Below are 13,132 nucleotides of genomic sequence, written 5' to 3'. Positions count from 1 at the left end.
CTCCGCCTCCCGGGTTTACGCCATTCTCCTGCCTCAGCCTCCGAGTAGCTGGGACTACAGGCGCCCGCCACCTCGCCCGGCTAGTTTTTTTTTTGTATTTTTTAGTAGAGATGGGGTTTCACCGTGTTAGCCAGGATGGTCTCGATCTCCTGACCTCGTGATCCGCCCGTCTCGGCCTCCCAAAGTGCTGGGATTACAGGCTTGAGCCACCGCGCCCAGCCGCTAATTTTGTATTGTCAGTAGAGATGGGGTTTCTCCATGTTGGTCAGGCTGGTCTCGAACTCCCAACCTTAGGTGATCTGCCTGCCTCGGCCTCCCAAAGTGCTGGGATTACAGGCGTGAGCCACCGTGCCCAGCCACATTCTTCTTATTTTTTTTTTTTTGAGACAGAGTCTCGCCCTGTTGCCCAGGCAGGAGTACAATGGTGCGATCTGGGCTCACTGCAAGCTCTGCCTCCTGGGTTCATGCCATTCTCCTGCCTCAGCCTCCCAGTGGCTGGGATTACAGGCGCTCGCCACCATGCCCGGCTAATTTTTTGTATTTTTAGTAGAGACGGGGTTTCACCGTGTTAGCCAGGATGGTCTCGATCTCCTGACCTTGTGATCCGCCCACCTCGGCCTCCCAAAGTGCTGGGATTACAGGCGTGAGCCACCGTGCCCGGCCCACATTCTTATTTTTATTACTACTTTCCTTCTGCTTGCTTTGGGTTTAGTTGGCTCTTATTTTTCCAGTTTACTAAGGTAGAAGCTTAGGTAATTTATAAGAAGCCTTTTTTGTTTTGAAATACAGGCACTTAAAGCCATAAATACCCATAAATAGCCCTGGCACTGGTTCATTTTGTTTTTGCATCCTATAACTGTTGATATGTTGTGGTTTTATTTTCACAACATTCAAAATATTTTTGAAGTCTACTTGTGATTTCTTTAACCCACAGGTTATTTAGAAAGATGTTATTCAATTTCCACATATTTGTAGATATCTCATATTTCATTCTGTTGTTGATTTCTAATTCAATTTTACTATGGTCAGAGAATGTACTTTGTATTATTTTAATCCTTTTACATGTATAAAAACTTGCTTTATGGCCTAGCATATAGTTTATCCTGGGGAATCTAACAGGTACCCTTAAAAAGAATGTGTATGACTTCAGTAGGGATGGCAAAAACAAAAAGAAGGAGTATTTTATTGTTGTTAGGTATGATGTTCTGCATATTTCTAGAAAAGACATATATTCAACTCCTAGAAGCTTAAAACTCAACACAGGAAACTGCATTACTAAATGACAGTCATATGCACATAGAACAAAGTACTCATTAAAGTACACATAGGACGTGAAGAAAAGAAGAGTAATCTCCCCAAAGATGATCCAACATCTGATTTTCAGGAAAGAGAATAACAAGAGAGAAGCTGTTATTGGACTTAGAACTATTAAAAAGAATGTACTTTGATTTTAGAAAATTATCAAAACTGTACATCAGGCAGCTTATGACTCCTTCTCCAGGCTCCCACTCAGGTTGGCCTGGAAAAGAGTTTACCACTAAACTATGGATTTTTAAAATCACTTTTATTATTGAACATATGTTTATTATAACTTTGTCATGATTAACCATTCACTGTTCAGTGTAATGACAATACCTGAATCTAATTGATAGACAACTGTTCCTTTTTTCTCTCCTACAATCTCTGGTACCTTTTCATTTCCTCTAGGTTGATAGAAATATTCTGGTTGAGGTGGAGCCCACTCTGAAAGAAGACATTTTAAAAAGTACAAAATAAGAAATAATGTAAACGGCACTATCACAACTAATATAAAATAATTTTCCAAATGGCTAGTTTGGTTGAATCAAACCAAATTCCCACCCTAAATTTCCTGCTTGTTTATAAAATAATTATGTCTTATTTCTTTCCATAAAGACTTATGAGGACACTTTTAACAAAGAGCATATAAAATGAAATAATAAACTATCCATAGAAGACCTAAAAATAAGTCAGAAAGGTCAATATAGCTGCTGCAACAGCTCTTCAAAATTTGGCCCTGACTTTCCTTAATGTCAGCAAAATATGGTCATTAACATAACTTTTTTTATTACCATAAAGGACTAAGTCTATCAATTGTTTCAGAGGAAGCAAGCCTTTTTCTTTTATTTCTTTTTATTTTCTTGAGATGGAGTCTCGCTCTATTGCCCAGGCTGGAGTGCAATGGTGCGATCTCAGCTCACTGCAACTTCAGCCTCTCAGCTTCAAGCGATTCTCCCACCTCAGCCCCTGAGTAGGTGGGCTTACAGGCATGAGCCACCAGGCCCGGCTAATTTTGTATTTTTTAGTAGAGATGGGGTTTCTCCATGTTGGTCAGGATGGTCTCAAACTCCCGACCTCAGGTGATCCGCCCACCTCTGCCTCCCAAAGTGCTGGGATTACAGGCGTGAGCCATTGTGCCTAGCTAAGGCTTTTTCATTAATACCGAATTTAAAAAGATTTCTTTGGCTGGGTGTAGGGGCTCGTGTCTGTAATCACAGCACTTTGGGAGGACAAGGTGGGTGGATTACCTGAGGTCAGGAGTTCGAGACCAGCCTGGCCAACATAGTGAAACTCCCGCCTCTGCTAAAAATACAAAAATTAGCCGGCTATAGGCCAGGCGTGGTGGCTCAAGCCTGTAATCCCAGCACTTTGGGAGGCCGAGACGGGCGGATCACGAGGTTAGGAGATCGAGACCATCCTGGCTAACACGGTGAAACCCCGTCTCTACTAAAAATACAAAAAAACTAGCTGGGCGAGGTGGCGGGCGCCTGTAGTCCCAGCTACTCGGGAGGCTGAGGCAGGAGAATGGTGTAAAACCCGGGAGGCGGAGCTTGCAGTGAGCTGAGATCTGGCCACTGCACTCCAGTCCGGGAGACAGAGCGAGACTCTGCCTCAAAAAAAAAAAAAAAAAAAAAAAAAAAAATTAGCCGGCTATGGTGGCATGCGCCTGTAGTCCCAGCTGCTTGGGAGGCTGAGGTAGGAGAATCGCTCTAACCTGGGAGGCGGAGGTTGCTGTGAACCGAGATCACACCACTGCATGCCAGCCTAGGCAAACAGAGCGAGCCGCTGTCTCAAAATAAATAAATAAATAAAAACTAATAAAAAAAAATTTCCTTTGTGGAACTTGAACAACTTTTCAATATCATTTTTAGAACAGTAGCCACTGATTAATTCCAAGAGCATACAAAGATATACCTCAGTAAAATATTATATGAATTTATTTTCTCAAAGATTATGGGAAGTGATGAGGTTTTGACAATTTTAGTTTAAACAATAAGGTGCTTGCACGCCTGTAATCCCAGCACTTTGGGAGGCCGTGGCGAGTGGATCACGAGGTCAGCAGATCGAGACCAGCCTGGCCAACATGGTGAAACCCCGTCTCTATTAAAAAATACAAAAATTAGCACTTTGGGAGGCCGAGACAGGCGGATCACGAGGTCAGGAGATTGAGACCATCCTGGCTAACACTGTGAAACCCTGTCTCTACTAAAAATACAAAAAATTAGCCGGGTGTGGTGGTGGGTGCCTGTAGTCCCAGCTGCACGGGAGGCTGAGGCAGGAGAATGGCGTGAACCCAGGGGGCGGAGCTTGCAGCGAGTGGAGATCGCGCCGCTGCACTCCAGCCTGGGCGACAGAACGAGACTCCGTCTCAAAAAACAAACAAACAAACAAATAAACAAAAAAAACAAAACAAAAATTAGTCAAGCTTGGTGGTGGGCACCTGCAATCCCAGCTACTCAGGAGGCTGAGGCAGGAGAACTGTGCCTGAACCAGGAGACAGAGGTTGCAATGAGCTGACACGGTGCCACTGTACTCTAGCCTGGGCAACAAAGTGCGACTCCATCTCAAAAACAACAACAACAACAACAAAACAACAAATAAGGTGCTTATTAATACAATTTAGTTTAAATAATAAGGTGCTTGTTAATAAGTTTCTTTGAAAAATTTTTTAAAAAGTTGCTTTATAAAAGATCTTGTAGTTGGCCGGGTGCGGTGGCTCACGCCTGTAATCCCAGCACTTTGGGAGGCCGAGGCAGGTGGATCATGAGGTCAGGAGTTTGAGACCGGCCTGACCAACATGGTGAAACCCCGTCTCTACTAATAAAAAATACAAAAATTAGTTGGGCATGGTGGTGCACACCTGTAATCCCAGCTACTCAGGAGGCTGAGGCAGGAGAATCACTTGAACCTGGGAGGCAGACGTTGCGGTGAGCCGAGATTGCGCCATTGCTCTCCAGCCTGGGCAATGGAGCAAGACTCCATCTCAAAAAAAAAAAAAGATCTTGTAGTTTAGTGAATTATCACAGCATTAACTTGGTTATTAAATTCCAGTTTCCTTGCTGGGGGTGGCGGCTCACACCTGTAATCTCAGAACTTTAGGAGGCCAGGAGGATCCTTTGAGGCCAGGAATTTGGGAATAGCCTGGGCAACACAGTGAGACCACATGTCTCTACAAAAAAGCTTTTTAAAAATTAGCCAGGCGGCCAGGCACGGTGGTTCACACCTGTAATCCCAGCACTTTGGGAGGCCGAGGCAGGTGGATCGCTTGAGGTCAGGAGTTCAAGATCAGCCTGGCAAACATGGTGAAACCCTGTCTCTACCAAAAATATAAAAAATGAGCAGGGTGTGGTGGCATGTGACTGTAATCCCAGCTACTTGGGAGGCTGTGGCATGAGAAGCACTTGAACCCAGGAGGCGGAGGTTGCAGTGAGCCAAAATCACGCCACTGCACTCCAGCCTGGGCAACAGAGACTCTGTTCTCAAAAAAAAAAAAAAAAAGAAAAAAATTAGCCAGGCATGGTGGTGCACGCCTATAGTCCTAGCTACTCAGGAGGCTGAGGTGGGAGAATGGTTTGTGGCCAGGAGTTCAAGGCTGCAGTGAGCTGTGATCACACCACTGCACTCCAGCCTGAGTGACAGAACAGGACCCTGTCTCAAAAATAAAATATTAAATTAAAATAAAATATAAAGTAAAATAAACTCCACTTTTATTTTTTCCCTATATTTTCAGACTCATCTCTTTTTAATGCTCAATGTTCTATGGTTGCCCAAGCATGCCATGCTCTTTTTCTGTTTCTTCCAACTGAAATACTTTTCTTTGACTCTCTTAATTGGATCATTTCAAACTCATCCTTTAGATCTCAGCTTAGATGTCAACTCCTTTTGAAAACTTCTGCTGATCTCTAAGCTGGGTTAGGTATGCTTAGGGGGACTAAGCACTATGCAATTGTCTGGTAAAATGTTTAACTTCCTCACTAGTTCATGAACTCTGGGTCCATGAACTCTCCACTTTGTTCATCACTATTATCTCTAGCGCCAAGCACTGTACTTAGCATATGACAACACATATGAATGAATATTATAAAGCAGGGAGACAGAAAATGAGGAACATCTAGCTGGGTGTGGTGGCTCACACCTGTAATCCCAGCACTTTGGGAGGCTGAGGCGAGTGGATCACGAGGTCAGGAGTTCGAGACCACCCTGGCCAAGATGGTGAAACCCCATCTCTACTAAAAATACAAAAATTAGCCAGGAATGGTGGTGTGCGCCTGTAATCTCAGCTACTTCAGAGGCTGAGGCAGGAGAACTGCTTGAACCAGGGGGGCAGAGGTTGTAGTGAGCCAAGATGGAGCCATTGCACTCTAGCCTGGGCGACAGAGCAAGACTCCATCTCAAAAAAAAAAAAAAAAGAGGAATATCCAGTTTTTTATCCAGTAGTATAAAGCAGAGACATACATGATGTTTGCTAGACTTGTTCTGGTAATTAGAGAAGTCCCCACTTTCTAATGCAACCCACTTCCATAAATGCTTAATCCATAAAATGGATGAAGAAGATTGTGCTTGCTCCAAGAGCTCACAAGTATGACCCATAATGTCAAAAAAAAAGTCTCCACCATTCCAACAAGAAAACTCTAATACACTCAAAATATAATTAAAAACAGTAAAAACTATGTTGTGGTATATGTAGTCTTCAATTATACCAAGACTGGTAAAAATACCACACAACCAAACACATTAATACTGAGACAGGGTAGCACCTCTGTATTTTTAGATAAGATGCTATGTCCTCCCTCCAAAAAAAGAAAAAGAAAAGAAAAAAAACCACTGAAACAGGTTAATCTAGAAAACAGATTTCAGTATTTATATATTTTGTCTTCTAGGAAGGTATCCTCCCATTCTGAAAAACTCAGAAGCATTCTAGTTTACACATTAGTATAACTTGATATTGGTGAGTTTATATCAGTTTCTCACAGTTTAATTGTTTCAGGGTGAGTTAATAAATGTTGACTCTAGGCCTGGTGCAGAGGCTCATGCCTGTAATCCCAGCACTTTGGGAGGCCAAGGTGGGTGGATCACTTAGGCTCAGGAGTTTGAGACCAGCCTGGCCAACATGGAGAAACCCTGACTCTAATAAAAATACAAAAACTAGCCGGGTGCAGTGGCTCAAATCTGTAATCCCAGCACTTTGGGAAGCCGAGGCAGGTGGATCACCTGAGGTTAGGAGTTCAAGAACAGCCTGACCAACATGGAGAAACCCCGTTTCTACTAAAAATAAAAAATTAGCTAGGCATGGTGGCACACGCCTGTAATCCCAGCTACTCACGAGGCTGAGGCGGGATAATCATTTGAACCCAGGAGGCAGAGTTTGCAGTGAGCTGAGCTCATGCCATTGCATTCCAGTCTGGGCAACAAGAGCAAAAGTCAGTCTCAAAAAACAAACAGACAAACAAACAACAACAACAACAACAACAACAAACTAGCCAGGCATGGTGGCTGGGCACCTGTAATCCCAGCTACTTGGGGGGCTGAGGCAGGAGAATTGCTTGAACCTGGGAGGTGGGGGCTGCTGTGAGTGGAGATCAAGCCACTGCACTCCAGCCTGGGTGACAGAGTGAGACTCTGTCTCAATAAATATACAAACAAACAAACAAACAAACAAATGTTGACTCTGTCCTGCCTTATACTTAAGCACATAGGACTTAACATTTTCAGGTCTTATAATAAAGTCAGGCAGAAGGCCAGGTTTGGTGGCTTATGCCTGTAATCCCAGCACTTTGGGAGGCCAAGGCGGGCAGATCACGAGGTGAGGAGTTCGAGACTAGCCTTGCCCACATGGTGAAACCCTGTCTCTACTTACAAATGCAAAATTAGCTGGGAGTGGTGGTGCGCACCTGTAATCCCAGCTACTCAGGAGGCTGAGTGAGGAGAATCACTTGAACCCGGGAGGTGGAGGTTGCAGTGAGCCGAGATTGCGCCACTGCACTCCAGCCTGGGCAATAGAGTGAGACTTCTTCTCAAAACAAAACAAAACAAAGCAAACAAACAAAAAAAAGTCAGGCAGAATAGACTAGCAAGACCACTTCACATAAGTCATATTACCAATATGATGAATGTTTTCCTTGATGACCTCACATTCGATTGGCCATCTTGGAGCCGGCAGTGGCCTCTTGGTAGACAAAATGGAAAAGAGCTCTTGGGGTTCTCGAAGACGTGGATTTACTTCATCCAACTCATCATAAAGAAGCTGTCTGCTCCTAAGATGTGGTAAACTCAGCATACGTGAATCTGCCAAAGGGAAAGAGAGGAAGTGAACATCTTCCTTTTCCTCCTTGGGAACTTTACTGCTCATCTATAACAATAAAACTATTTTAGGCATTACATTAAAATATTAGCACAGACACATGATTATTTGACATGTTTCTCCTTCAAGAAGATTTAGTCCAGAATAACAGGCTCAAAATTTAAAATGTTAAAATTCTGCACAGTCTATTAAATGTTCAAATATAAAACTTCAGGGTAAATAAAAAACTTTTTTTAAAAATTAAATTTAATGGTCCAAGACATTTCAACAGTTGGTTACAATGAATAAGAAGTTACTTAATGTGCTTTATTATTTTTGTTTAGCTAGTGGCAAGAGAGGGAATTTCAATATATCCACTCCCATTTTAGAAAAAAGTACACACAACTTTATTCTTTTTTTCTTCTTTTTTACCAACTATAGTGAAATAACCTACAAATAAAGTTTCAGGGCCATAATATTACCATACAAAGGAAAGAGAGACATAAAGAAGATGGAAAGAGGAAGGTGAGATAAAGCGTGAGATGGGGCAGAAGAGAGGAAGAAGAGCTCTTGGGAAAGAAAGAATCAGAAAAAAAGGGAAGAAAAGAAAGGCTTTCAGGAAGGTAAAAAAGAAAGGAGGGGCCGGGCGCGGTGGCTCATGCCTGTAATCCCAAAACTTTGAACTTTGGGAGGCCGAGGCGGGTGGATCACCTGAGTTCAGGAGTTCGAGACCAGCCTGGCCAACATGGTGAAATCCTATCTCTACTGAAAATACAAAAATTAGCTGGGTGTGGTGGCACATGCCTGTAATCCCAGCTACTTAGAAGGCTGAGGCAGGAGAATCTTTGAACCTGGGAGGCGGAGGTTGCAGTGAGCTGAGGCCGCACCACTGCATCCAGCCCGGGAGACAAGAGTGAAAGTCTGTGTCCAAAAAAAAAAAGAAAGGGAATGAGGAAAAAAGAAAAAAATGGAAATGAAAGGGGGAACTAAAGGCGGAAGGTCCTTCAGTGCTCATCAGGCATGAATCCCATTCCTGTCTGGTAATTCTCAGGTTTGGTGGGAACAGCAAGTGATGAAGATATAGTCCAAAAAGGAGCTTGAATTTTCTGGTCTGGAAGGACATGAAATACCTCTGTTGATGGCTTCTATTTGTCTGTGCACAGCTGAAGATAAACTGGTAGGCCCTAGAAAGAGGAAGGGGAGGCCCCGTTTGTCTCAGGGATCGTTGTCTTCTTTTCTTCCATTCACTATCCCCATCCCTTCTCATTTCCTGTGCCCACTTGGGACCCCTGCATTTCTAGCTAAATCTTTCTCCCATACTTTAATGGGGGAAACAAAAGGAAATAAACATTTGAAAAGACAGTAAAGCTGCACAATGTCACTCATAACTAAAGAAATATAAAGCAGGCTGGGCAGAGTAGCTTACACCTGTAATCCTAGCACTTTGGGAGGCCGAAGTGGGTGGACTACCTGAGGTTGGGAGTTCAAGACCAGCCTGGTCAGCTGGGTGCAGTGGCTCATGCCTGTAATCCCAGCACTTTGGGAGGCTGAGGTGGGCGGATCACAAGGTTAGGAGATCGAGACCATCTTGGCTAACATGGTGAAATCCTGTCTCTACTAAAAATACAAAAATTAGCTGGGCACCATGGTGCATGCCTGTAGTCCCAGCTACCCAGGAGGCTGAGGCAGGAGAATCACTTGAAGCCAGGAGGCAGAGGATGTAGTGAGCCAAGATGGAGCCACTGCACTCCAGCCTTTCGACAGAGTAAGACTCTGTCTCAAAAAAAAAAAAAAAAAAAAAAAAAATTATTAATATTGGCTGGGTGTGTTGGCTCGCACCTGTGATCCTAGCACTTTGGGAGGCCGAGGTGGGCCGATCACCCAAGGTTGTGAGTTTGAGACCAGCCTGGCTAACACAGCGAAACACTGTCTCTACTAAAAATACAAAAATTAGCTGGGAGTAGTGGTGCACGCCTGTAATCCTAGCTACTGGGGAGGCTGAGGCAGAAGAATAGCTTGAACCCAGGAGGCAGAAATTGCAGTGAGCTGAGATAGTGCTACCACTCTCCAGCCTGGGGACAAGAGTGAGACTCCATCTCAAAAAAAAAAAAAAAAAATAATGTATTTTATGGTTTTCAGATCTTGTGTCATTCAAAGGTTTTAAGTAGAAAAGGGACCTAATCAGATTTGCATATAAAAAACACTGCTATGTGGAAAGTTGATTGGGGGGTGCAGCACAGAACAAGAGGAGCCAGGAGACCAATTAGAAGGCTGAATGATGATAGCTTGGATGGGAGGTGGTGGGACTGTGAGGGTGGGGGTATATGTATATATAAAGGTAGTGGTGGAGGTCGGGGATAAGCAAAAGGGGATATAGAGAAAAGAGGGGTGGATCAATGTTTGGTTTGAGGGAGAAGTTCAACTGTATTCCTCCCCTTAGATTTTAGAAGAAACCTGTGTCTCTGCAAAAAATTATTTTTTTGTGTAAGCTAGCTATAACTGTTTTCCACTGCTCCTATGCAAACAGCCTTAATAAGCATTATACATCAAAACTGAAAATCAATGTATTACTTTTTTTTTTGAGACAGGGTCTCACTCTGTTGCCCAGGCTGGAATGCAGTGGCTCAATCTCAGTTCACTGCAACTTCCACCTCCTAGGTTCACACAATTCTCCTGCCTCAACCTCCCCAGTAGCTGGGACCACAGGCACCTGCCACCACATCCAGCTAATTTTTGTATGTTTTTGTAGAGACGAGAGTTTTGCCATGTTGCCCAGGCTGGTCTCGAGCTCCTGAGCACAAGCGATCTGCCTGCCTCAGCTATCCAAAGTGCTGGGATTACAGGCGTGAGCCACCATGACAGGCATATTACTTTTTTTTTTTTTTTTTTTTGAGTCAGAATCTCACTTTGTCACCCAGGTTGAAGTGCAGTGGCCCAACCTCGGCTCACTGAACCTCCGCCTCTTGGGTTCAAGCAATCCTCCCACCTCAGCCTCCCAAGTCCTGAGATTACAGGTGTGTGTCACCACACCTGGCTAATTTGTATATTTTTAGTAGAGCTGGGGTTTTGCCATGCTGGTCAGACTGATCTCAAACTCCTGACCTCAAGTGATCCTCCCACCTCATTCTCCCAAAGTGCTGGGATTGCAGGCGTGAGCCACCACGCCTGGCTAGAAAACAGTATTTTGATTTAAACCTGTAATCCAAAGTAGATTTAGAGAGAAGTTTTGAACGGTGTTAGAAACAGAGGCCAAGGCTGCTCCCCGGCCTCTCCCATGTTAGAGCAGGTTCTTCTGAATACTCAGAGGAGTTACTAGGCAATGAGGTTCTAGAGGTCACACATACTGATTGTTACTCACATAGAAGCTTCTCCTTTTGCAGGGTGTCTGGTATCAAATCATCTTTTCCCCCAAGAGAGCGATGCAACAGGTACTGAGGGTTATTCTTCCGAATATGCTGATGCGTAGCAGAGTTTGGTAAACTGCCTCTCTGCGCTAAAAATAGGTAGTTTAATTAAAGTTGCTGGAAGGTGGCCGGGCGCGGTGGCTCAAGCCTGTAATCCCAGCACTTTGGGAGGCCGATACGGGCAGATCACGAGGTCAGGAGATCGAGACCATCCTGGCTAACATGGTGAAACCCCGTCTCTACTAAAAAAATACAAAAAAACTAGCCAGACGAGGTGACGGGCGCCTGTAGTCCCAGCTACTCTGGAGACTGAGGCAGGAGAATGGCGTGAACCCGTGAGGCGGAGCTTGCAGTGAGCTGAGATCTGGCCACTGCACTCCAGCCTGGGTGACAGAGCGAGACTCCGCCTCAAAAAAAAAAAAAAAAAAAAGTTGCTGGAAGGCTGACTCATCACTTCTAACATCTAGGTCAATACCAAACCCCTACTCCTTTTATCACCACCCACCACCACAGGCCTTTGCAATGAATACGCTGCATTTTTCAAAGAGCTTTCATATTCCAACTTATGTGAGTGAAGCATAATTATCCCCACCTTACAGCTGAGGAAATGGATGTAAAGAGGAGACTTGATAAGCAGCCTGGTGTAGTGGAGTGAGAAAGGGCTTGGTAGGCAGAAAGATTCTGAAGCTACAAGGGCTGTGTTGGAACTCAGAAAATGATAGCCCAGGGCTGGGAGGGTTGCTTGAGCCTGGGATGTGGAGGCCACTGCCCTCCAGCCTGAGTGACAGAGTGAGATCTTGTCTCAAAAAAAAAAAAAGAAAAAAAAGAAAAAAAAGAAAAAAAAATTATGGCCCAAAGATTTGGCACTTGGCTACTGAACACTTTCAACTAAACATAGAAAGGGTTCCAACCCTCAATAACATGCAATTTACCCATGTAACAGACCTGCACATGTACCCTCTAATCTATAATAAAAGTTGAAAAAATAAATTAAAAAAAATTAGAAGGCCGGGCGCGGTGGCTCAAGCCTATAATCCCAGCACTTTGGGAGGCCAAGACGGGCGGATCACGAGGTCAGGAGATCGAGACCATCCTGGCTAACATGGTGAAACCCCGTCTCTACTAAAAAATACAAAAAAAACTAGCCGGGCGAGGTGGTGGGCGCCTGTAGTCCCAGGTACTCGGGAGGCTGAGGCAGGAGAATGGTGTAAACCCGGGAGGCAGAGCTTGCAGTGAGCTGAGATCCGGCCAGTGCACTCCAGCCTGGGCGACAGAGCGAGACTCCGTCTCAAAAAAAAAAAAAAAAAAAAAAAAAATTAGAAAAGCCTTAGAAGCTGCCTCAGAATCAAGGACTTTCTGACCTCTCCTGTCTCCCCACTACCCCAAGAGCAGGAAAGGACACCTCTCTGGAATTCCTTATCTAACGAAGGAAACTTCTTTCCAAAAGAAAAGCAGTTGTTTTAAGACCCCTTCCCTAGGAATCTCATCAAATAACCAGTAAAGCTGAACCACTAAAGAGGAGACTAAAAATTGTCATGACACCCCGATAGACTTTTCATCAATTATGAGGGCAACTTAGAGATTACCTGGGCAACTATTTGCGTAAGACAACCTTTCTTCAGTGAAGCTCCTCCCCTCATTTGCTTGCCACCCCTCCCCGGAGCTCAGAGGAACTTTGTCCCAGGACATGGTTTTTGGAGCTCATTTCATTTCTCCTGAATATCATTTACTATCTTTCACAATTGTCTACACACCCTCCTCCCTGAATTTCTCTCTCCCTATGAAGAGGGTATTGAAACTTCAACAGTCTGGAGTGGAGTGGCACAATCTCGGCTCATTGCAACCTCTGCCTCCCAGGTTCAAGTGTTTCTCCTGCCTCCACCTTCCGAGTAGCTGGGATTAAAGGCATGCAACACCACGCCCAGCTAATTTTTTGTATTATTAGTAGAGACACGGTTTCGCCATGTTTGCCAGGCTGGTCTTGAACTCCTGACCTCAGGTGATCTGCCCACCTTGGCCTCCCAAAGTGCTGGGATTACAGGTGTGAGCCACCGCACCCGGCCTGAAGTTCTTGACTTTGTATGGAAAGTAAAAAATTGTATGATGACCAGCCTGAGCAACATAGTAAGACCATGTCTCTACAAAATAT

The 13,132-nt window shown here is 44.3% G+C and overlaps 1 protein-coding gene across 4 annotated transcripts in view; it reads right to left on the bottom strand.

Moving 5' to 3' along the window:
* Window positions 1–13,132, bottom strand: part of AGBL2 (ATP/GTP binding protein like 2) — a 76,668-nt gene that overhangs the window by 60,143 nt on the left and 3,393 nt on the right. For all 4 annotated transcript variants that reach the window (XM_033207984.1, XM_033207983.1, XM_033207985.1 and 1 more), the window contains exons 4-7: window positions 10,938–11,072; window positions 8,710–8,763; window positions 7,399–7,584; window positions 1,636–1,743 (exon numbers count right to left, since the gene is read on the bottom strand). In XM_033207984.1, the coding sequence (XP_033063875.1) occupies window positions 1,636–1,743; window positions 7,399–7,584; window positions 8,710–8,763; window positions 10,938–11,072 (483 nt within the window). The remainder of the gene's footprint in view (window positions 1–1,635; window positions 1,744–7,398; window positions 7,585–8,709; window positions 8,764–10,937; window positions 11,073–13,132) is intronic.

The sequence above is a fragment of the Trachypithecus francoisi genome, unplaced genomic scaffold (assembly GCF_009764315.1).
Source record: "Trachypithecus francoisi isolate TF-2019V2 unplaced genomic scaffold, Tfra_2.0 Lachesis_group8, whole genome shotgun sequence".
NCBI classification, from domain to species: Eukaryota; Metazoa; Chordata; class Mammalia; order Primates; family Cercopithecidae; genus Trachypithecus; species Trachypithecus francoisi.
Note: the sequence above shows the minus strand (reverse complement) of the source record. Positions and strands in the feature narration are given on the sequence as shown.